The following is an 18,904-nucleotide window of genomic DNA, read 5'->3' as shown; positions in this document are numbered from 1 at the left end:
TTCACAGAGAGACTATCATCTGTACACAGTTTACGAAACTATTTTTATATATATTTTTCTCAATTTTCACAAGGATGCCCCTTCAAGGAAGAACGTCTCTACCGTTCTTCCTTGAATTACATTCGTAATAACGACTCAGTTCGGTCTCGTGATTCATCGTGAAATAAATACTCATAACACTTCATATGATAGGTTTGTCCCTTGCAGATTGATACGCACACATCCAACGTCAACATTTATTTAGCTTTCCCCTGCGCGGCAACGGCAGCCATTGCCGCTTTCACGGTCTCCTCGTCACCCAGGAACTTCATGGAGACAACGGGCTTGAAGTTCTCGTCCAGTTCGTACACGAACGGGATACCGGTCGGCAGATTCAGCCCCATGATCTGGTCATTGGACATTTCTACGGGTAGAAAGATGAAAAATTGAAAAATTACACGACGACCGGATGAAACAGTAGATGTGTCAACTGTCGACGAAGGTTGCTAAGGTTTCTTACGATCCAAGTGCTTCACTATGCCGCGCAAGCTGTTCCCATGGGCTGCTATGATGATCTTCTTGCCCTCCTTCAATTGTGGGATGATCGTCTCGTTCCAATAGGGCAACGTTCTCTCGATAGTCAACTTGAGAGACTCGAACTTGGGGAATTCCTCGGGCTTAGGCCCGTCGGCGTAGCGCGGATCCTTCACTATCGTCTCGTAATACTTATGATCCGCTTCTATCGGCGGCGGTGGCACGTCGAACGACCTTCTCCAGATCTGCACCTGTTCCTCGCCGTACTTGGCGGCCGTCTCCGCTTTGTTCATGCCGGTGAGACCGCCGTAATGCCGTTCGTTCAAGCGCCACGTTTTCTGCACGGGCAGATCCTCCTGGCCGATCTCCTTCAATATCGACCGGAGGGTCTCCTGCGCTCTGGTGAGCACCGAGGTGTGAGCCACGTCGAAGATGTACCCGGCATCCTTGAGAGCCTTCCCCGCGGACACAGCTTCGTTTTTGCCTGCGAGACAAGCCCGAATGAGGAGAACCGAGTGATCCTCGTGTTAATGTGAGATAACCGGGATGATATCTTGAGTATCTTTTATCTTTCGTGCCTTTAGACACGCTCCCCGAAGCTCTCGACGATACACGGCAAGCTATTTGCGAACGTGCGATCACCATCAACGATGCCATTCAAATCTCGGGAGAATCTCGAGAAAGATCGCGATGACGCGACCTTTTTGCCCTTGAGCGGCGGACGCGATAGGCGCGACCGATGACACCCGGGACACACTCACCCTTGTCTGACAGACCGGCGTCGTACCATCCGCAGAAGAGGTTCAACTTATTCCACTCGCTCTCGCCGTGGCGGACCATCACGATTTTGTACTTGGACATGTCTCCTGGATCGCAAGAACCGTTGACCAGAAAGAGACTCGCGATACGTACCGGGCGAGCAGCTCAATACTGTCCGATACCGGAGCCGATGCTCCTGCTCAGCCACTCGATTCGAACCCCCACCATCAGGCGAACCTATCGTCCGATTTAAGTTGGTGGAAAGAGCGGGGAAGGGAGATGCGGAGAGAGAATCTGTACGTTTCAACTGCACCTCCTTGCACTTCGCGCGTCTCAGGTGCGGAAAGTGTAAGGGGGGAACTAACAGCGTTCAGGTTACGCCATCTATTGGACAGAGAGAGAGAGAGAGAGAGGGAATGTTGAGGTTATGGTTCGGCTTCGTCGAATGCCGACGAGAGCCTCGGATTGAGGGCATATCGTGATTATCAGTGATAAATCGCGAGGTATAAGCGAAATAATCGGAGGGCATTCGTTGAATCAATCAAAGAGGACTGTAGAATGCGGATGGTTGTAGGCGAATTCGCAAAGTCGTCTACAACTGCGATAGATTTCCCGTTCTCGAAGAGGTGACCGTTGATCACGTCCGTTCGACCGAGAATCATGAATGTGACAAGCGCCGACGATGTTTGCAAGCCGTACAAACCGCCCCCTGCGAAATGCGACTTCCTACATGTCTCGTGCAACTGGTGGGTCACTAACGGCAAGCTATTTCACCACGTCATCACCACCACGCCGTTGCACGCGTCTGAAAAGTGAGCCAGCAAGCCGAGAGATTAATTATCTGATGTACAAGTGGTAATTTTTTTAATAATTTTTAAATGAATATAATTTCTGTACAGAATAAGCTTAGCGGACATAGTTACCCTGGATACCTGTATCTCTCTGGAACCGACGGAGTCAGAATCAGCTGAACCTTGTATGCTGGATATCAGAGTGAAAAATCACCAGAAAATAGCACGTATCGCTGTCGTCTCCGAGGCCAACGTCCTGGAGTTCTTCAAGCAGTCGGGCGAATATGAGACAACGATATTTGCGGATTTCATCGACGAGTTCAGGAATAATTCCGTGTACTTGGCAGAAACAGCTATACAACCTCCTAGTACCGAAGCTAGTATTAAGGTGAGACAAATGGCTATCTGCTTAAATATGTTTGTTTTCGTGTCTAATAATCGTCGTTTCTATGTTAGTTTACCAGAACAAGAAATAAAGGCACGACAATGTGGATATACGGTGTGAGACTCGTTTTGACAGATCCGCCAAAAGACACGAAAACCGACATCTTCAATTATGATGTCATTCAGACTTTTCTCAGCAATGTAAACGGAGAAAAGACGCGCAGAGGAGCTGACATGGCAAAGAAAATGCTCGAATGTTTCAATGTGGAAGAAATTACAATCAATGAGCAGTGTTGTCAGAGGAGTCTGGAAACTCTTACTCTGGACTCGCTGACGAACGCTTTCGTGTGTAAAAATGGAATCTTGAAAACAGATAATGAAAAAGAAAGTTCAAGCCATGCGGATGACTCTAAAAAATTGGATGTAGATGTCAAAATGTACATCGACAACAAATTTCATGACATGGAAAAGAGATTGATGCAAAGGATGGACGAGATGGAAGTTACTACTAATCAGAAATTAGATGCCATTTTGCGAAAACTGGAAACAATTGCGTATTTGAAGTAAATGTTAACTTTTGACCTTGACTTTTGATACTTAAATAAATTTGTGTATTTGTATAACGTAAATAGAGAATCATATAACATATAAAAACTATATCCAATATCCAATAAAATTTAGTAAGATTTAGAAACATAAGATGAGGTAAATGAAATATGTATCTTTTAATTTAACACAGAAATTCAAATTTCTTTAATAAAATAAGTCGAAATTTTTATTTGTATTAGAGAGTGAGTATATCATTAATATTATTTACACATATATCAGAAGTTACTCTATATGCATTTCTATAGACGGATTTTGTGTAAGAAAAATATATAAAACATTGCACAATTTCAAGTTTATATTAATAGTACTTCTGACCTTTGATAGATTAGTTATTATTTATTATGATTAGTCATTTATCTTAATTTACATACAATGGAAGTCTAAAATTTGCTCCAAAAGGTATTCTTAAACAGACTATGTTCACAACAACTTAAAATTGGTTTAGTAACATCCAGAATCTATATTAACATGACAAACCTAAAAACAATAATTTAAATAAAAATATAACTATAGGTTTATTATAACTAGGCATATCACTTACGTATTTTCCATGTATGTGAGCGATATGCGACGATTTCATTTCACAATCAGCCTTTTAAATTTCTATGAAGTACTACGAATAAGTGGAGAACTTCCTCTCAGCCAATCTTAATTTACTGACGTTTTTGATCAAAGGCTATGCTTACATTGTGTTACGTCTCTTTATATACGTAACACACCGGTAGCAACATTGGAAATTATGAAATCGGTTTTATGCTAATCATGTAAATAAAGACTATACGGTATCAGTACAAATGTTATTAAATCAGTTTTAGGTTATTGTTTAACCTAACATGATTATATACATTGGCAGTTATACAAGGTTCATTTACATAGGTCTTTCCCATAATTATGTTATAAAATATATATATATATATTGTGTACATAAAAACAATAAAAACTAACTGATTTCCATATTTACTAAGCGATCTCTTGCGTTTTCAAATGCAATATAAATTCCAACAAGTACTAGAAATAATATGCAATGAATGAGCATTAAGAAACTGAAAGAAGTGGTATTAAGGAACGCAATCACGATATAAATAAAGAAAATAATGATTTAGCGGTTTCTCTGACAGATTGTCTAATTCAATTGGTTTTATTGTCCTCTTGAGGTGGATCCCAAGAGTGAAGTTGCTTCCGCCATATTTTCACCATACCGTCCCAGCCTCTTCTGCTGTATTTGATATATTTCGGTGGTGTTCTCGGATGTTCTCGTGTACGTTTATCTCTGAAACGTGAGTGATAAGTGGTAATAAAATTCCACTCTTATCTGACCAGGTAACAAGTTGCAGAAACAATTCCTTCTTATTACCACCGCTACTGGCACTTACTTAGGTACCGCCTGGATATATCTGTCATATCCGATTGTGTTTTTCCCATAATCTATCTCCTTCTGTCTGCGTGCCAGAACAATTGGATCCGTCTCGAACTCGACGCGCTTCCTACCACCGTCTGACGAATTAGTAGTCGAGCTCGAGTCACTGTAACATCTGTTACGGGCGACCTTAGCGTCCACATCATCCGTGCTGTCTTCCCTCGTTCTTTTACTACCGGTGGTGGTCGGTTCCCTCGGCTTGTTCTGTACATTGTCCTTGAATTCTATGCGCACAACACTGTTCGTATTTTTATGCCTCGCATGACAATTGTCACTTTGCGCACTCGAAATTTTATCGTACTGCACGCTCTCGGCAACTTTCTTCTCCTCCACTTCTTCGTACCAGGATTTACTCTCCGAGACGTTCTCATTTTTCTTTATCGTACCATTTTGCTCCGACTGAACGGATTTGCTGCAGTACATGCTCAAAATTTCGTCCATGATCTCGCTATCCTCGATTTCGAGCTCCGGTGACGTTTCGCGCGACGGTGAATCCATTTCGACGAGGTAACCCGGCTTCGGGCGCACCAAACCGTTCTCTTCCTTACAATCGGTGCCTCTCGACGCTCCGTGTCGCACTTGTGAACTTGATCGATTTAAGTTTGATTAACGTATTCGTTACGATCTTCTTACAGATTATAACCTATCGCAATTGCCATCAATCTTCTCGTTGAGACAACAATGATCTCTGTGGGCGATTTTACCGAGATATATCAACGCTCATTAACCGCCTCCGCGATTCGAGTTATACATACTCGAGTGCGATCGAAAGAAACGAGAGGCTTTCTTTTCCTCTCGCAGCGTAACAAAAATTACGCTCGATACAACTTGTCAATTCTTACCATTCACTTGACCGTTCGCCGTGCGCGCCTTTTTGACGAATCCCGCGTCTGTTTCGCTGAACATCCGGTTTTCTCACTTTATACGGAAGCTTGCGACTTCCGATGTATGTACACTCGGTTGCCACAGTTTTCGTTTCTCATATTTCGGAACACACCGATTTCGGAACACAAAATTATGACGAAGCGAACCTATGAATTGACGATCATGCGCAGCAGGTGATCTTGTGGAGGTTTAGAAGGGATAGCCCGGGAAGAATCTAGGCATGTGCCCACTGAGTACTCGGCACAGAGATTAAGAAAGACTCTTATTTCGTAGAGAAACACTAGAACGATGCAGCTCTAACGGCGGGCTAGTCTCCACTGTTTTACTGCCGTACAGCGACAAAAGACTAGCCGTGCAGTGACAAAAGACTAGCTCGCCGGCGTGTGGTGGGGAGCGAGCTCGCATGCAAGCGAGATAGAGCACAGCCGCCACAATCTGACAGCTGTCAAATTACATATACAAAGTGTAGGCATAAAAATAAGTAATAGAGCAATATATTAGTTATACACGCTTTAACAAGAAAATTAAGACTGAGGAATTCGAATTTATATTTGTAAATTATATTGCATTTTCGCACGTTAAATACGCGTAAAACCTGATGAATTCCAAAGACAATCCCAAGAACAATTAGTTTGCTGCATATAAGAAGTTGTCGCGAAATTATTATCAAAGAAACTCAAGAAGTGGAGAAAGCAAAATAATAAAATACTTTTATTACATCAATCCGGTGGTATGATTGTTTTCGCTTTAAACACTTCAAGCTTTAAAGTGCTCTTCGAACGATCTCGATAACATCATTATTGCGAAAGTTACAGCCTGTTGAATTTCGCCTATGTTTTATTACAATGGAAAGTACGCCTGGTCAGCCCTTGAGTCATACTACTTGAGAAATATAAAGTACTCCGGCTCCATCGTTTAGTCGTATCACGACCTCGGTTTCGCGTTAAATATAGTAGCGACTCGTAGCGGAGATTCTGGAACTAAATTACAGAAATAACGGGTCTGAAAATTCCGTAAACCCGTTATTTCTGTAATTCGCTTCCATAATCTCCGTTACGAGTCGCCACTTTCCTTAACGAGAAACTGATTTTTGGATTAAGTCCCTTGTCATTGGTCGAATTGCTCGCGCGTGCCTCCGATACGTGACGCTTCCCTGCATCATTGGTATGCGAACGTATAACCTAAATCTGACGGGCGATATCGTGTATCGGAAGATTTGTAAAACAGATCGGGGGCACTCGATAATCGCAAGGAAGTAACATTTCCCCAGGATAGATCCACCGTGAAAGTATACAGATAACAAACTCAGACGACAGATAATACACTTCCACGAACGAACACTAACAAACACTAATGTCGAGCGTGATCGTGTTGAGTGACTCGGACGAGCCGTCGTCACCTATTGATAAGTGCTGCGGAAATGGACGCGTCAGCGAAACTAACGAGAAATACCACACTGACACTTCGAGGGACATCGATCTCCCGGAGGTGCCGTTCTGCCGCAGGACGGAAAGCTCATCGTCGCCGAACGACGAGGATCTCTACGATTTCAACGTCAACAACGTTGATGATCCCAAGCGCGCTCGTCGCAGGTCGCCGCATGCCGCGTCCGATTCCCACGATTCCGAGGACAACCGGGTCGAAAAGGCGACGGCGGGAAAGGGGAGCTCGTCTAAGAAGAACAAGAGCGCGTTAAAGGAGGAACGACTGAAACGGCAGCAAACTCTGGCGAGGGAGAAAGCGTTACGGGCGATCACCTCGAAGAAGTCGCGCGACATGAAACCCGGGGAGTGCGTAAAATTCATGGAGGTCAATCTCGACGAAGGTATCAACGCGTTTCCCTTTTCCGCGGAAATTCAGACCGTACTGCGAGACGCTGATGTTTCGTTTAACGTAACCACCGAATCAATTCCGAACAGTATCACGTGGCAGCGAAACATCGAGGAGTGTTTCGTCGACGAGAACAACGAGATACGCGCGAGAAGGAGGGTGCAGAAGGAAAAGTACGCCGTCGTTATTTGGAGCAACCGTGAAGCCGTGAGACACGTAGCGGACGGTACTCTCCGCACTTCCGTCTCAAGCTGCAAGGCCTTGATACCGGATTACTCCATGACGCTGGTTATCTTTGGCATGGAGGAATACTTCGCGTGTGGCAAGAAGGCTTCTAAAGAGAGATCAGAGCAGAATTCCGGAGGCAAAGGATCGAGGCACAGAGGCAAAGGTAATCAGCAGTTCGACGCTTTGCCGATCATATCAAGGCAGCAACTCGAGATGTGCCTGACCGAGGTGCAGATTGTAGACAAGTGTAGCAGCAGATTGATCGAGAACGCGCAGGACTTGGGGTTGATGATCTATCAGTATACGAAGTCAATTTCGGAGATACCGTATAAGTTGCAGAAGAAGGACAATCTGGAGAGTAAGTTCGACTGGTATGTCATGGGAGACAACAGGAACACCGTACGCGTGGACAAGGATGGGAACGGACTGAAGAGATTGTGGCAGCAGCAGCTGAGCCAGTTTAACTTGAGCACTCTGGAGACGGCGGAGGCAATATGCAATGTTTACCCGAGCCCGGCGCAACTTGTCGAGGTATTATTCCAGTTACAACGTCGTGACGTGTGAACTTGGCCTCGCTGTCTTATCGAGAAGTTACCTCCCGTCCTATACACGTGCGATTACACGTTAAATAAAGTGTCTTCGATTTCATCCTTTCACAGGCTTACAGGAATCGCACACCTGAGGAGGGCATGAATTTATTGAGGGATATACCAGTGAGTGACTTTCAGTTTTATTTCTTCGTAGCTTAGCAAATTGCTGTATAAAGTAGTGAAATTATCGGAAACGCAATTATCAGAGACTGAGCTTCCATCAGGTTCTGTTTGCTGCTTGTTTCCTCCGCGAACTCATTCTGTATAAATGCAAATTTCCCGGTCGCAGTTTAAGTGTCGTGTTGAAATGTTGGAACACTGAGGTTTCTAGACGAAACACAGTGTGTCCCGCTATAATTTGTGATTCTTGATGATGTGTAATAAATATATGCGAAAGTTGTAACATTAAATGTTAAACAGATCAGAAGAGCGGCGGGGCCTCTGACGGCTGCGCGTAAGGTCGGCCCGGAGTTAAGCAAGAAGATATACGTGATGTTCACGTCGGAAAACGGAGACGCTCTACTGGGGGCCGAGGATTGAGCCGCAGCTGCCAATCAATATCGTACAGCAATTTTTACCTATACGTAAGTCTCTTCTACTTGCAACGTGCTTCTCGCGCACGTCGAAGTCGTAATGCGAATGTATCCCTCTTAACAATTGTATGTGTATATAATTTACGAGAAGTGCCGTTCCCGCTGCTAACGCCCCGTGCAATACTTCTCGTCCCTCGAATTCTTTGGCCGATTCGGAATTAGTAGCGGGCATCGAAACATGTCACGGAAGAATATATAATAATAATAATAATAATAATAATAATATTAAGCGCAATTAAATAATCTCGAACAATAAATATTCTCCTCTCTCTCTCTCTCTCTCTCTCTCTCTCACGTTCCTGCGTCGACACGTCGCACTGAAGAACGTTGAGAGTAGAGATCGCGTCGTAATCTTACATAATAATAAAATACACTATGAATCACTATTACATTAAGGCTTCTGGTTATTTGCTGCAGCAGTCCTTGATGACGTCAGAATCGATCACAAATGTTATTTCGTGAGTATATCTTTTTATTTGAACGTAAGAATTCTTGACACGCGTTTTCTCGCTTCTGACGTCATCAACCAAGGATAGTTGCAGCGAAGGACCAGGAGCCTTAAAGCTTGGAGATCAGCTTGGAGAACAGCGTTGTAATCTCTCAATGTATCGTTAGATCTCTCTCTCCCTCTCTCTCTCTCGACAATATCGATATATATATCACGTGAAAATGCGTGCTTCGCAGGCGCCGCTTACCGCACGATCAGCCAAGGTCGCGTCGTCGACACGAGAGCCTCCGTTCCGAGTAGATTCTACGATCGCGCCTGATCGGCATCGAAGACGGGCTGCTCCGAGCCGTCGTCCAACTCCGTCTCGTTCAGGATATCCGCGAGGCAGTCGTCGTCGGCGAGAGTGACGGCTGGCGAGATCGACGATGGCTCGACCGAGGCAGACGCGTACTTGCGCTCAATGATATTCGTCTTGATGGCGTCCTCGATCTCCAGCACGTTGCCCGCGAACGGATCGTCGTAGGTGGGCACGCTGTGGGACGCCTGGACGAATCTGTCGTCGTCCTTCTCGAAGGTCAAGATCTTGGGCGCGTCGTCGAGGGTCGTGGCCGCCTGCTCGCCCGGCCGTTTGCTCTGCTGCTGAGGCGGCAGCGTGTTCCTCTTCGCCAGGATGATCTTCGTGTACTTGACGGTCGGCTGCATCAGTCGGCTCTCCATCCCCGGGCCGACTCGGCTCTTCACCGTGGACGCGACGTTGTTACCGCCATTACTGCTGTTCTGCTGCGATCGGGCCTGCAGTATCAGGTGATTCAGGTTCTGCACGTTGGCGGGGCAGATGACGGCGGAACTGGCGGCGAGCTTGCTCTGTTGCGCCTGTTGCAGCTTGTCCTGCTTGTTGCTGATGAGGACCACTTTGGTAGTGGTGGTGGTGGTGGTGTTCAACTTGGGCCTCTCCGGAGGGGTTTGCTCCTTCGGTTGAACCTTCATGGCCGGTACCTTGTCGACCGCGTTGCCCAAGCTGTCGTCGTCCTTGGCGAATATGATCGGTATGTCCAGTATGTTCCCGAGCTCGTCGTCTATGTCGAGATTCTTCCTCGGCGACACGGCCTGCTGCTGCGCCGGCTTGCCCTTCTGCAGCCGCTGCAGGTTGTTCGCGTTTACGGTGATCTTGGGCATCGCTTTCACGGACTTGTGCGACGAGATCTTCAGCTTGCCCGGTAATTGAACGCCGGCCGGGCAGCAGCCTTGGCTGTTGAACGGCACGATCACCGACGAGGTCGCGCCCCGGTTGTGAAGGGGATTCTCGATAATGACTATGTTACCGCAGGGCGTACCGTGCGGGCTGTTATCGCTATTAACGGCTCCCGGTCGCAGCGGCAAGTGCGTCGGCTTCGAAACGTCCAGCGAGCTCCGAGTCGGACCGAGCATCGCTTGGTGAGCGTCACCGCTTACGTCCATCTCCTCCGTCGCTACAAAATACATACATACACGTATATTCGTCTCATTCGTTAATCCCGGCCGTCGGTTTCCTAAATCTGACACTAACGTGTGTGCGTCAACGAAAAGCGTGTCGATCGGTAGAGACCGAGAGAATCTCTTTTTTTTTCTCTCTCTCTCTCTCTCTCTCGGTGTCGCTGCGGATCTTAGGTTGAGGACTTCACACCACCTCGAGATGTGGTGAGCCGATTTCTGTTCGTCTCACGTTCGCTACATTCGCAAGAGCTCTACTGCTACAGCGATCAAGCGCTTATGCCGTTCCCCGAAAGACCTGCTGCGACATGCTGCAGTGAAGGGTCTCTTATTGAGCGAACGATCAGTGACTTAACGTCTCGACCAATCGGTTCGTTCACGTCACCTGGACACGTTCGTAATCTGAATGACCGAGCGAGTGAGCGGGCAGGACCAGGGATTGGAAATCAAACAAATTCGTGTGTGTTACGTCAACAAAATGTTTATTGAATACAAAATAAAAGGCAACCTGGCACTAATGTTTACAATGTTCCTTTTTTCCTTTTCTTTTTTTTTCTTTCTTTTTTTTTTTTAGTGCGTACTCGAGGATGCACGATGCAAATGCTCACCATTCATGCGATCGTGAATATTAAGTAGCATACATAAATACAATGTGCATAACATATGCTTACATACGATTGATTTCACCGTGCATATTCGCGGGTATTCAGCGATGAAAGAAAGGCAGACCGAGTTCTCTCACTCGTTTCCCCGTTACATTCACGAAATATTTTGTCGTTGAGGGGGAAAAAAATTGTCCCCTTTTTTTTCCCTCGTCTCCAGTCTTTGAAGAAATTTTCACGCGTGTCGCGTGAATACAATTACGTTACAGTAAAATCGAATAATCGAAACAATCGGCAAAACCGGGCACACGTCTTATCAATCGCTTCTAGCTACTTTGGCTGCGAAATTAAAGGGAACGTACGTTCAAGGAAGCTTGCGAAGCGAAATAAGTCTAGCGTGAAATTAATACTAAGCGAGTCCTTAGAAGGAGAGTGTTTTGGCTTCACATAAGGGAAGATTTACAATAAATATGAATCGAGCAGACGCTTTTCGTATAAACTAACCACCTGTTCCACTATTTGAAAATGAGCTATATCGCGCGACGTATTTTCCTTGTTAATACGCAAGGATTTATTGTATTTTCTTTTTTTAATTATATGTATGCATATATACATATATATATATGTATTATACAGTACAACACCTCAACAGAACACGTCACGCATGTACGATGGATGTATAATTATATTACACACAGAAGCCCTTGGGGCGTAATGTACAACCGTCTGTGTTCTGTGCGGTTAATTCTTCTCGAGTCTACATATATATGTAATCAATTTTATTTACATCAAAGAACACCTCTACGACGAAACTTGTATAACGTACAAATACTACCTGGTACTGGAATATAATTTATAAATTGCAAAGTACATAGCAGCATTACGAAAAAAGGAAGAAAAAGTGTCAATGTACGAAATCACCGTAGCTGCTAATACTTCAGTATTAGTGTGCGTTTTGCTCTAATTCTTTACATCTTAGCGTCACCTAGAGCATCGGTCGAGTCGCGAAGATAAGATTAACGAGAAACTAAGTGTTCAGTCTGTTCCCCCCTTCGATGCGGTCTACTGTCTACCAAGATCATGCATACCGCGCGATTCCGAGAGCCATTCGTACAGCCGTCACTTTGTTTGTGCGAGTGTAAAAGTTACGTATAAAAATGTATATGTGACTATGTACAGGTCGTATCGCTCCTTTTTGAAGTATATCAGTATGAGAAAGGGAAAGAGAATCGCAAAAAAAAAAAAAGGGGGAGAGAGTTTACTGCCTTGTACAAGATACCTATTAAATACTCACTTACATTACGTTCAGATATACTGGCTATTAAATAAGTACTATAAAAAAAAAAAGGATAAGTCTACTCATCTACGTGCTAAATTGGAACTAAATCATGCTCCGGAGCATGAGCCTTTTCGGAGGTTTAACCGTCAAAGTTAACGCGTTACGACATTGCGATGACTGGACGGTCACCCTCGTTTCATTAAACCGACCTATTTAATCAGTTAAATGCGAATAGTCGTAAGTACACCCGCGAGACAGACATGACCGTAACGTCGCGCAATCGATTGGCAATCGATCGGACTATGTTTCTGGTAAACTGTTTAATAGTTGATTAGATAATAGTAATCTACCTTTTGAATTGGATGACGTGGACGGTGCTATACTATTCGCTGGCGAATTGCTAGTTGTCAGCAGTATACTGGAGGCCGACGACACGCGGGCGGAGGACGTGGCGTTCGTGGGCAGCGTGGAGGAGGGGGAGGAGGTGTTCTTCCCAGCTTGCAAAAGATTCGACAACGCACCACCCGAGGCGATAGGCTTGAGGGCTCCTGTTGTTTACGATTGGAAAAGACAGAAACACAACGCCGTGAATAACGCATCCTGCGCGCGCGCGACCGAGACCAGAAGGTCGACGGAAGGAGCCTCAGTTTGGATCTACAGTAGGTGCAGTAAGCCTTTAGCTTTTTAGCCCGAATGATTGTTTTTTCTTTTGTCAGAAGTTACATTACAATTTAAGTGCTTAAGAATAAAAAGCTAAAAGCTTGCTGGTACACGTAGCGTAGATCTGAACTTACAGATCCGGACTTGATTGACCGTCGAACGACCGATAACTCACCTGCAGCGGTAGTGTTAACCCTAATTTGATTTCCGCTCGCGGTGAAGACGCTCATCAGCTTCGCGTCTCCGCTCTTGTCAGGTACGCTCACTTGTCTGTAATTGTGCGAGACGACGTTCGTGATGGGCGAGTACGTAGGAACGAGCGTCTTTATCTTCGAGATGCCCTGCAGCGGCACATTTGTCGAGAAGATCTTCGGTATCTTGACGGACGCGCTCGTGGACTTCGACGTGCCGGACGTCTTGGGGGACGTGCTCGCGGCTTGGCCCACGGTAGTGGGTGCTAAACGTATCGGCCCTATGGGCGCCAGGCTCGCCAGGGTGCCGATATTCAGCGTTATGCCGTTCTCCGCGTTGATGTTCGTCTGCAAATAAGCGCGTCTCATGGAATTTCCGTTTATTGTTGCGTATTCGACAAGGCTCGAGGCGCGTTGCGTCGCAGTATGTCTCTCGTTCCAAGTCGAATCTTGTCGGGCTTGTTGATTAATAGACGTTACTTGAAACTTGTCTCCGGTGAGATACTCAAATTTGCATAATTACCTGTGCAGGGAGCCTGGATGCTTTTATGTGCTCGCCAAATTGGGCTTTCTGGCTGCCCACGGTACGCTTCCGTTTCGGATTGGGAGTATGGTTGGTGTGCTGTCCGCTCACTTGCATCAGATTAGCCTGGGCGCTGAAGGTGCCCACCTTAGGGTTCACGCCCGACGTCGCGTTCGTCCCGACCGACGGCATCGCCGTCGACGCGTTCGAGAGCGATTTCTTCGCGACCGGCGAGTTCGGCTCGCTCTCCACGGAACTGCTGGTCGAGTTCCGTCGCTTGTGAGATTCCTTCTTACTTTTACCGTCGCAGTTAGCCGCCAACGCGGAGGGCCGCAACGGCAACGGGTGCGGCTGCAGCAGAATGCCGCCGACGAAGTCGCCGATCTCGTCCAATATGCATCTGTCCACCATACTCTGCGTGATACCCTCCAGTATTTTCTTGGACGTGGATATCCTGAGGTAGTCGTCGGCCGTGCCGACCACCACCAGACTCGTCTCGACCAACATCTTCTCCCGCAGCTCCTCCAGATCGTCGGTCGTCACGAGAGTGGCGTTTTGCCCTATGACGAACATCACGGGGGAACGAATGTCCATCAGAGTATCGTCCGGTGTGCCTCGTTTCCCTTCGACCGTCGCGAAAGGAAACCCGATGCAGATAATAGCGGTCACATGCTCCATCTGTGCCACCTGTGTCGCGAGGACAGGTGAGATTCAACGTGCATGTGCATGTGTATGATAATGGTAACAATCGGGAAGATCGTTACAGGACAAGAGATGTAAAAGAGTCTTGAAATACACGTGAAAGAGTAAAAGACGCTCGTCTTCTATAGGATGCTGCTTTCAACTGGAGCTGCGTAAGATCGAAGTGAACTTACCTGACAGGCAAGCGCCGAGCCAGTATTGAAGCCGACCAATATTATCGGTTTACCAGGATAGTCGCTTCTAACATCCTGTATCTTCGTTCTCGTAGCCTGAACCAGCTGATCCATGAACACTAGCATGGTCATTCTGTTAGCAGCCAATCCCAAGTGGTTGTGAACGGTAACGACCATACCTAACGAACTCAGTTGCGTGACCCATTTGGTCTGACGAGGAGAAACGGTGGACGTATTACCGGAGGGTACTATTATTAAAATCGGATTCCCAGGCAATTTCTTCTGCAACCGATCACACAGATGTCTCATATTATAGGGATTTAACGCGCGTAACACATTACTCTCTTTCTCTAATACGTAACTCTAACGCGTTAATATACCGGTATGTACTAATGATCGAGTCATATTTACAGGTCTACTCCCACTCAAGCTCTGTGAAACTGGGTCCCATGATCGTTTGAATAGATACCCTAGTGTCTCCCATGTTACGGAACCTGTTCTGGAGTTAATGTTCGGCTGTATTGCGATCATCTTGTCGATCAGCTGAGGTATCTTTGGTCTTAGTGTCTGCAAGATGTCCAAATAAATGACCAAGTATTCCTGGGGAAGATGTTCGAACAGTAAATTATGCAGCCAGTGCACCAGTCTCCAGTCCCACCCGGTCGACGCCAATGTCTCCCGGAATCTCCTCGCTGCGATATCCACGGACGTCCGCCGAAAGATCGGCTCTATTTCGTGCGTGGCCTTGGCCAATCTCGCGAGCCTCTCCGAGCTTAGTATACGAGTTACTTTGGTGAATATTCGAGTCTGCACCGAGGACCACAGTTCTTTGCTTATCTTATCTTCCCAATCCTCGTCCTCTTCTTGCCGTACGTTATTCGTTACACGTTGAAACTCATCCATCTGTTGCCGAGCTTTCTCCAGATCGAACGGCGGTGCTGTTGAGTCGCTTCCAATATCGTCCACAACAACTTCTTCGTTTTTCCTAAGTTTATCACTAAAATGTCAACATAGCAAAGCAATGAATACAGATATCGTCATCGATTATTCGTACAGCACAGAATGCGGCAATATTGCAAACATTATAACAATGTTGTTAGCTTTTGTGTTGTACGGATATTTTTACACAGAGAAAATGGTCGAATTACGAATTATCGTTAAACAACATACCGTGACACGGTGTTCCTTGAAAAAAACAGTCTTTTTACAGGCTTTACATAAATATTTTCCGGTCTCCAGTTCCAGGGCCGCGCGTAACAGTGATCTTTGACTATAATGTCAACTTCCATCTCATGGTTCCCAGCTAGTTTGTGCAGATAATCTGTCAATTTGTTAAAACTATCGTCATGTGAATCAATGGTCGGGCTTGGTAGTCCGGAACTACCCATGGAGGTGGAAGGTGCCGCAGATACAGATGTTAACATTATGTCGTCTTAATTTCAACACTAGTGCAATTATTCGAGAGTCATATGTTCCCTGAGAATATCTGGGATATTCTCCCATATATTCCCTGAGAATATCTGGGAATGTCTGAATTTTAATCCAAATATCGCACAGATGCTCGAAATTGCAATGATAACGAGCTTCCCTGAAAGCAACATTGCACAATTACATATTACGTAATTAAAATCGAAATAAACGATGATAACCTCATTATATATTACGCAAGTATAAATGATCGAGTTAATTCACGTACGTTATATCACGATACGTGCTCTCCTACTGTTTCTCCTACTCAACGATCAGATTCGTAAGGAATGTGAAAACTAACCTAGACTCGCTTCACGCTATCACATTAACAATCGAGGTTTCTTTATTCATCAAGTTACAAACGTATGTGAAACATTGAAGTTTTACGAATAATACTGTGGAATGTGCGTCGCTTTACCGTGGCTTTAACGCAAAGTATCGCGAATGCTCGACGCATTCGATCGCGGATAACCTCAAAAGAAGAAAAAATCATCGTTCACCGCCAAGACTGCCAGGTTTCGGAAGCGACGCATTTTCGAAGACCTAAGCTGGGATCCACTTGACGCTGCAAACGTTTTGGAGCGCTCGAAGAAAGAACATGATTGGTCTATGTGGCGCTTCAAAGCACATTTGCAGCGCGAAATGGACCTCAGTTCTAACTTAACGCTAGATACACACGATTCTCGTAAAAAATCTTCCACTTCCGGTTACCTCGGTAATTTGTACGGTGATTACATATATATGTGCACTGTTATTGTTGCTTTCATAATGTGACTGATGTGGTAAATCTTCTTGAAAGACAATACAATCAACAATACGACACAAAAATATGTGCATATATGCACGATGCGTTCGAGCTCTAACCTAACCGGAAGTGAAAATCGTATATGAACTTTAATCGAGATTACTATCGATATTTACTATCGATGTTTTATCTCTACCTGGTATATCGTATGAAACTTGGCCGCACTTTCGTGTCGATCGGTCTCGACGCGAGCTGTATTATTACACGATGAGGGTTTTAACGTTACGATTTCTATACTTTCTTTACACAAACGAAGCGGCTTGTTTATAGTTTAAATACGTGATATGTTGAGATGACTAACGTAAGCGGACTCCAGCTTTCAGTCGGTTTTTTGTTTGACGTTTTACTACGTGTTTTTCTGGCCGTACTGTTCGTGTAAGTTAACGTTTAATGGACGTGCAACTGAACAATCAATACCTTATCATTAGCCTGTGTTGATCAGTGTTTATTTAAATGAAATTTAAAATGAAATTAATTAGAACCGATTCGCAATAGTACCATTCATCTTATTGTAGATTTGCTTAAAAACAAATATTTGGAATTTATTGATAATTCTATTAATACAGCATGATTTCCCATATTGTAGCTGTCCCGTGTAACAAAATAAATATTGCACATATATATTTAAAATTGAATTTTACATAGATACGATAATTTCATATTATCAGCGATGACTGTGCGTGAAGTGTATTGAATCTTATGATTTTTAGAGAACTAGAGAAAGCAGAACCATTTACGAGAAAAATCCACGAGGATGAATTATGGTTATATAGAAATCCAAGGACGGAATCGTTCGTTCCAACTACAGTATTATGGGTACGTACATTTAGAGAGATTACAATCCCAATATATAAAGTACTATATTGTAATTTACATTCAATAAGATTCCTTCTTTCCAGCCTCTTGTATTCATGATGCCAATCGCTGTGATTTGTTTCTTTTTCATATGGCACAAAGACAGGATTGATCTTCAACAGGCGATATTGTCTGTAACATTAGCTCTAGGTTTCAATGGTCTGATTACAGACATTTTGAAACTCATAGTAGGTATGTCGTTCATCCAAACATTTAAGCAGAATGCACGAGATCTTATTTTGGGCCAGTATATAATATCATTTGCATACGCGTTATTTCTCAGGTCGCCCAAGGCCAGACTTCTTCTGGCGGTGCTTTCCAGACGGTCAAATGAATGCAGGATTTAAGTGTACCGGCGATCCAACTACTATCAGAGATGGCAAGAAATCATTCCCAAGCGGACATTCCTCATGTACGTTAATTTTGTATTAGTGCGAACACCTGTGATTGACACAAATGTGTACGCAATATGTGTGTTATGTATGTGCATATTCATCGCTCTTGTTTACATAAATGCATCATTACGCGGAAGAGAGTAAATAGTTCACACACACACATACACACGTATCCCGATGAGCAAGACATTTTCACATAAAGAAACGTTTCTTTCTTTCTAGTTGCGTTCGCGAGTTTCGGTTTCATCGCCCTGTACTTAGCCGGGAAGCTACATACATTCAGTCTGGCTGGGAAAGGGCAATCGTGGAGACTGTGTATGTTCTTTTTACCGCTCTGCGTCGCTCTCGCCATCGCGTTAAGCAGAACATGCGATTATCATCATCATTGGCAGGGTAAATACCGTCTTACCGAGATGAGATAATCACAACTTTACCTTATTTACAAGCGGTCCATTTGCAGACGTGGCGGCAGGCTCGGTAATAGGCTACTGTTTAACGTACATCTGCTACCGACATTATTACCCTCCGTTAGACTCGTCGTACTGTGACAGGCCGTACGTCGCGCTCGCATCGCAAATTCAATCGAGCAACAATGCCAAGTCCAACAAGAACGAGCAGATTAAATGGATCTAACGGTGGCCATGCATTACACGCCATACATGTCAGTGTTCTATAAAAACAGTATTTAATATTTCGTCAACGCTCGTCAAGATGTTGGACGACGTTGCGCCT

The 18,904-nt window shown here is 44.9% G+C and overlaps 6 protein-coding genes across 11 annotated transcripts; 3 read left to right on the top strand and 3 right to left on the bottom strand.

Moving 5' to 3' along the window:
- Positions 1-29: 29 nt before the first annotated feature.
- Positions 30-1,513, bottom strand: LOC106749716 (phosphoglycerate mutase 1). The gene is made up of 3 exons (XM_014629424.1): positions 1,275-1,513; positions 500-997; positions 30-403 (listed from the first exon to the last, which is right to left on the bottom strand). Exons 1-3 carry the CDS (start codon positions 1,372-1,374, stop codon positions 237-239), a joined length of 765 nt encoding a protein of 254 aa, XP_014484910.1. The 5' UTR covers positions 1,375-1,513; the 3' UTR covers positions 30-236.
- A 154-nt stretch (positions 1,514-1,667) lies between these two features.
- Positions 1,668-3,352, top strand: LOC106749713. Its single transcript, XM_014629419.1, has 3 exons — positions 1,668-2,084; positions 2,172-2,451; positions 2,520-3,352. Exons 1-3 carry the CDS (start codon positions 1,933-1,935, stop codon positions 3,012-3,014), a joined length of 927 nt encoding a protein of 308 aa, XP_014484905.1. The 5' UTR covers positions 1,668-1,932; the 3' UTR covers positions 3,015-3,352.
- A 140-nt stretch (positions 3,353-3,492) lies between these two features.
- LOC106749717 (histone RNA hairpin-binding protein) lies at positions 3,493-5,452 on the bottom strand. Its single transcript, XM_014629425.1, has 3 exons — positions 5,316-5,452; positions 4,430-5,059; positions 3,493-4,326 (listed from the first exon to the last, which is right to left on the bottom strand). The coding sequence occupies exons 2-3, from the start codon at positions 4,969-4,971 to the stop codon at positions 4,185-4,187; spliced, it is 684 nt and encodes a 227-aa protein (XP_014484911.1). The 5' UTR covers positions 4,972-5,059; positions 5,316-5,452; the 3' UTR covers positions 3,493-4,184.
- Positions 5,453-6,477: 1,025 nt separating this feature from the next.
- On the top strand, positions 6,478-17,721 carry LOC106749765 (crossover junction endonuclease EME1). 4 transcript variants are annotated; one of them, XM_014629535.1, is made up of 4 exons: positions 6,478-7,947; positions 8,076-8,129; positions 8,427-8,590; positions 17,633-17,721. In XM_014629535.1, the coding sequence occupies exons 1-3, from the start codon at positions 6,712-6,714 to the stop codon at positions 8,544-8,546; spliced, it is 1,410 nt and encodes a 469-aa protein (XP_014485021.1). In that variant the 5' UTR covers positions 6,478-6,711; the 3' UTR covers positions 8,547-8,590; positions 17,633-17,721. The 4 variants fall into 4 exon arrangements, with proteins under 4 accessions (XP_014485021.1, XP_014485020.1, XP_014485022.1 ...); XM_014629534.1 differs by lacking the exon at positions 17,633-17,721 and adding an exon at positions 9,284-9,372; XM_014629536.1 differs by lacking the exon at positions 17,633-17,721 and adding an exon at positions 8,691-8,983.
- Positions 9,285-17,217, bottom strand: LOC106749763 (KAT8 regulatory NSL complex subunit 3). Of its 3 annotated transcripts, none has more exons than XM_014629529.1 (8): positions 16,829-17,217; positions 15,818-16,235; positions 15,059-15,644; positions 14,648-14,929; positions 13,773-14,459; positions 13,234-13,597; positions 12,749-12,946; positions 9,285-10,516 (listed from the first exon to the last, which is right to left on the bottom strand). In XM_014629529.1, the coding sequence occupies exons 2-8, from the start codon at positions 16,069-16,071 to the stop codon at positions 9,351-9,353; spliced, it is 3,537 nt and encodes a 1,178-aa protein (XP_014485015.1). In that variant the 5' UTR covers positions 16,072-16,235; positions 16,829-17,217; the 3' UTR covers positions 9,285-9,350. The 3 variants fall into 3 exon arrangements, with proteins under 3 accessions (XP_014485015.1, XP_014485014.1, XP_014485013.1); XM_014629528.1 differs by lacking the exon at positions 16,829-17,217 and adding an exon at positions 16,344-16,814; XM_014629527.1 differs by lacking the exon at positions 16,829-17,217 and adding an exon at positions 16,419-16,814.
- Positions 17,215-18,805, top strand: LOC106749687 (phosphatidate phosphatase PPAPDC1B). The gene is made up of 6 exons (XM_014629374.1): positions 17,215-17,297; positions 17,633-17,738; positions 17,822-17,969; positions 18,061-18,189; positions 18,395-18,565; positions 18,633-18,805. Exons 1-6 carry the CDS (start codon positions 17,215-17,217, stop codon positions 18,803-18,805), a joined length of 810 nt encoding a protein of 269 aa, XP_014484860.1.
- The last annotated feature ends 99 nt before the right edge of the window (positions 18,806-18,904 follow it).

This window comes from Dinoponera quadriceps, unplaced genomic scaffold, assembly GCF_001313825.1.
Source record: "Dinoponera quadriceps isolate SergipeBrazil2010 unplaced genomic scaffold, ASM131382v1 scaffold3289, whole genome shotgun sequence".
NCBI lineage: Eukaryota > Metazoa > Arthropoda > Insecta > Hymenoptera > Formicidae > Dinoponera > Dinoponera quadriceps.
Note: the sequence above shows the minus strand (reverse complement) of the source record. Positions and strands in the feature narration are given on the sequence as shown.

What these genes read in the sequence shown, in the direction of transcription:
- LOC106749716 (XM_014629424.1), bottom strand. Translation starts at nt 1,374, where the DNA reads ATGTCCAAGTACAAAATCGTGATGGTCCGCCACGGCGAGAGCGAGTGG. An exon ending in CGCCGGTCTGTCAGACAAGG is followed by an intron (nt 998 to 1,274) that starts GTGAGTGTGTCC and finishes CTTGTCTCGCAG; the next exon opens with GCAAAAACGAAGCTGTGTCC. An exon ending in CATAGTGAAGCACTTGGATC is followed by an intron (nt 404 to 499) that starts GTAAGAAACCTT and finishes TTCTACCCGTAG; the next exon opens with AAATGTCCAATGACCAGATC.
- LOC106749713 (XM_014629419.1), top strand. Translation starts at nt 1,933, where the DNA reads ATGAATGTGACAAGCGCCGACGATGTTTGCAAGCCGTACAAACCGCCC. An exon ending in CCGTTGCACGCGTCTGAAAA is followed by an intron (nt 2,085 to 2,171) that starts GTGAGCCAGCAA and finishes ATTTCTGTACAG; the next exon opens with AATAAGCTTAGCGGACATAG. An exon ending in GTACCGAAGCTAGTATTAAG is followed by an intron (nt 2,452 to 2,519) that starts GTGAGACAAATG and finishes TTTCTATGTTAG; the next exon opens with TTTACCAGAACAAGAAATAA.
- LOC106749717 (XM_014629425.1), bottom strand. Translation starts at nt 4,971, where the DNA reads ATGGATTCACCGTCGCGCGAAACGTCACCGGAGCTCGAAATCGAGGAT. An exon ending in TATATCCAGGCGGTACCTAA is followed by an intron (nt 4,327 to 4,429) that starts GTAAGTGCCAGT and finishes CTCACGTTTCAG; the next exon opens with AGATAAACGTACACGAGAAC.
- LOC106749765 (XM_014629535.1), top strand. Translation starts at nt 6,712, where the DNA reads ATGTCGAGCGTGATCGTGTTGAGTGACTCGGACGAGCCGTCGTCACCT. An exon ending in GCCCGGCGCAACTTGTCGAG is followed by an intron (nt 7,948 to 8,075) that starts GTATTATTCCAG and finishes ATCCTTTCACAG; the next exon opens with GCTTACAGGAATCGCACACC. An exon ending in ATTTATTGAGGGATATACCA is followed by an intron (nt 8,130 to 8,426) that starts GTGAGTGACTTT and finishes AATGTTAAACAG; the next exon opens with ATCAGAAGAGCGGCGGGGCC.
- LOC106749763 (XM_014629529.1), bottom strand. Translation starts at nt 16,071, where the DNA reads ATGTTAACATCTGTATCTGCGGCACCTTCCACCTCCATGGGTAGTTCC. An exon ending in CATCCAGGCTCCCTGCACAG is followed by an intron (nt 13,598 to 13,772) that starts GTAATTATGCAA and finishes GCTTATTTGCAG; the next exon opens with ACGAACATCAACGCGGAGAA. An exon ending in CACGTCATCCAATTCAAAAG is followed by an intron (nt 10,517 to 12,748) that starts GTAGATTACTAT and finishes TGTATTTTGTAG; the next exon opens with CGACGGAGGAGATGGACGTA.
- LOC106749687 (XM_014629374.1), top strand. Translation starts at nt 17,215, where the DNA reads ATGACTAACGTAAGCGGACTCCAGCTTTCAGTCGGTTTTTTGTTTGAC. An exon ending in TTTCTGGCCGTACTGTTCGT is followed by an intron (nt 17,298 to 17,632) that starts GTAAGTTAACGT and finishes TATGATTTTTAG; the next exon opens with AGAACTAGAGAAAGCAGAAC. An exon ending in TTCCAACTACAGTATTATGG is followed by an intron (nt 17,739 to 17,821) that starts GTACGTACATTT and finishes CCTTCTTTCCAG; the next exon opens with CCTCTTGTATTCATGATGCC.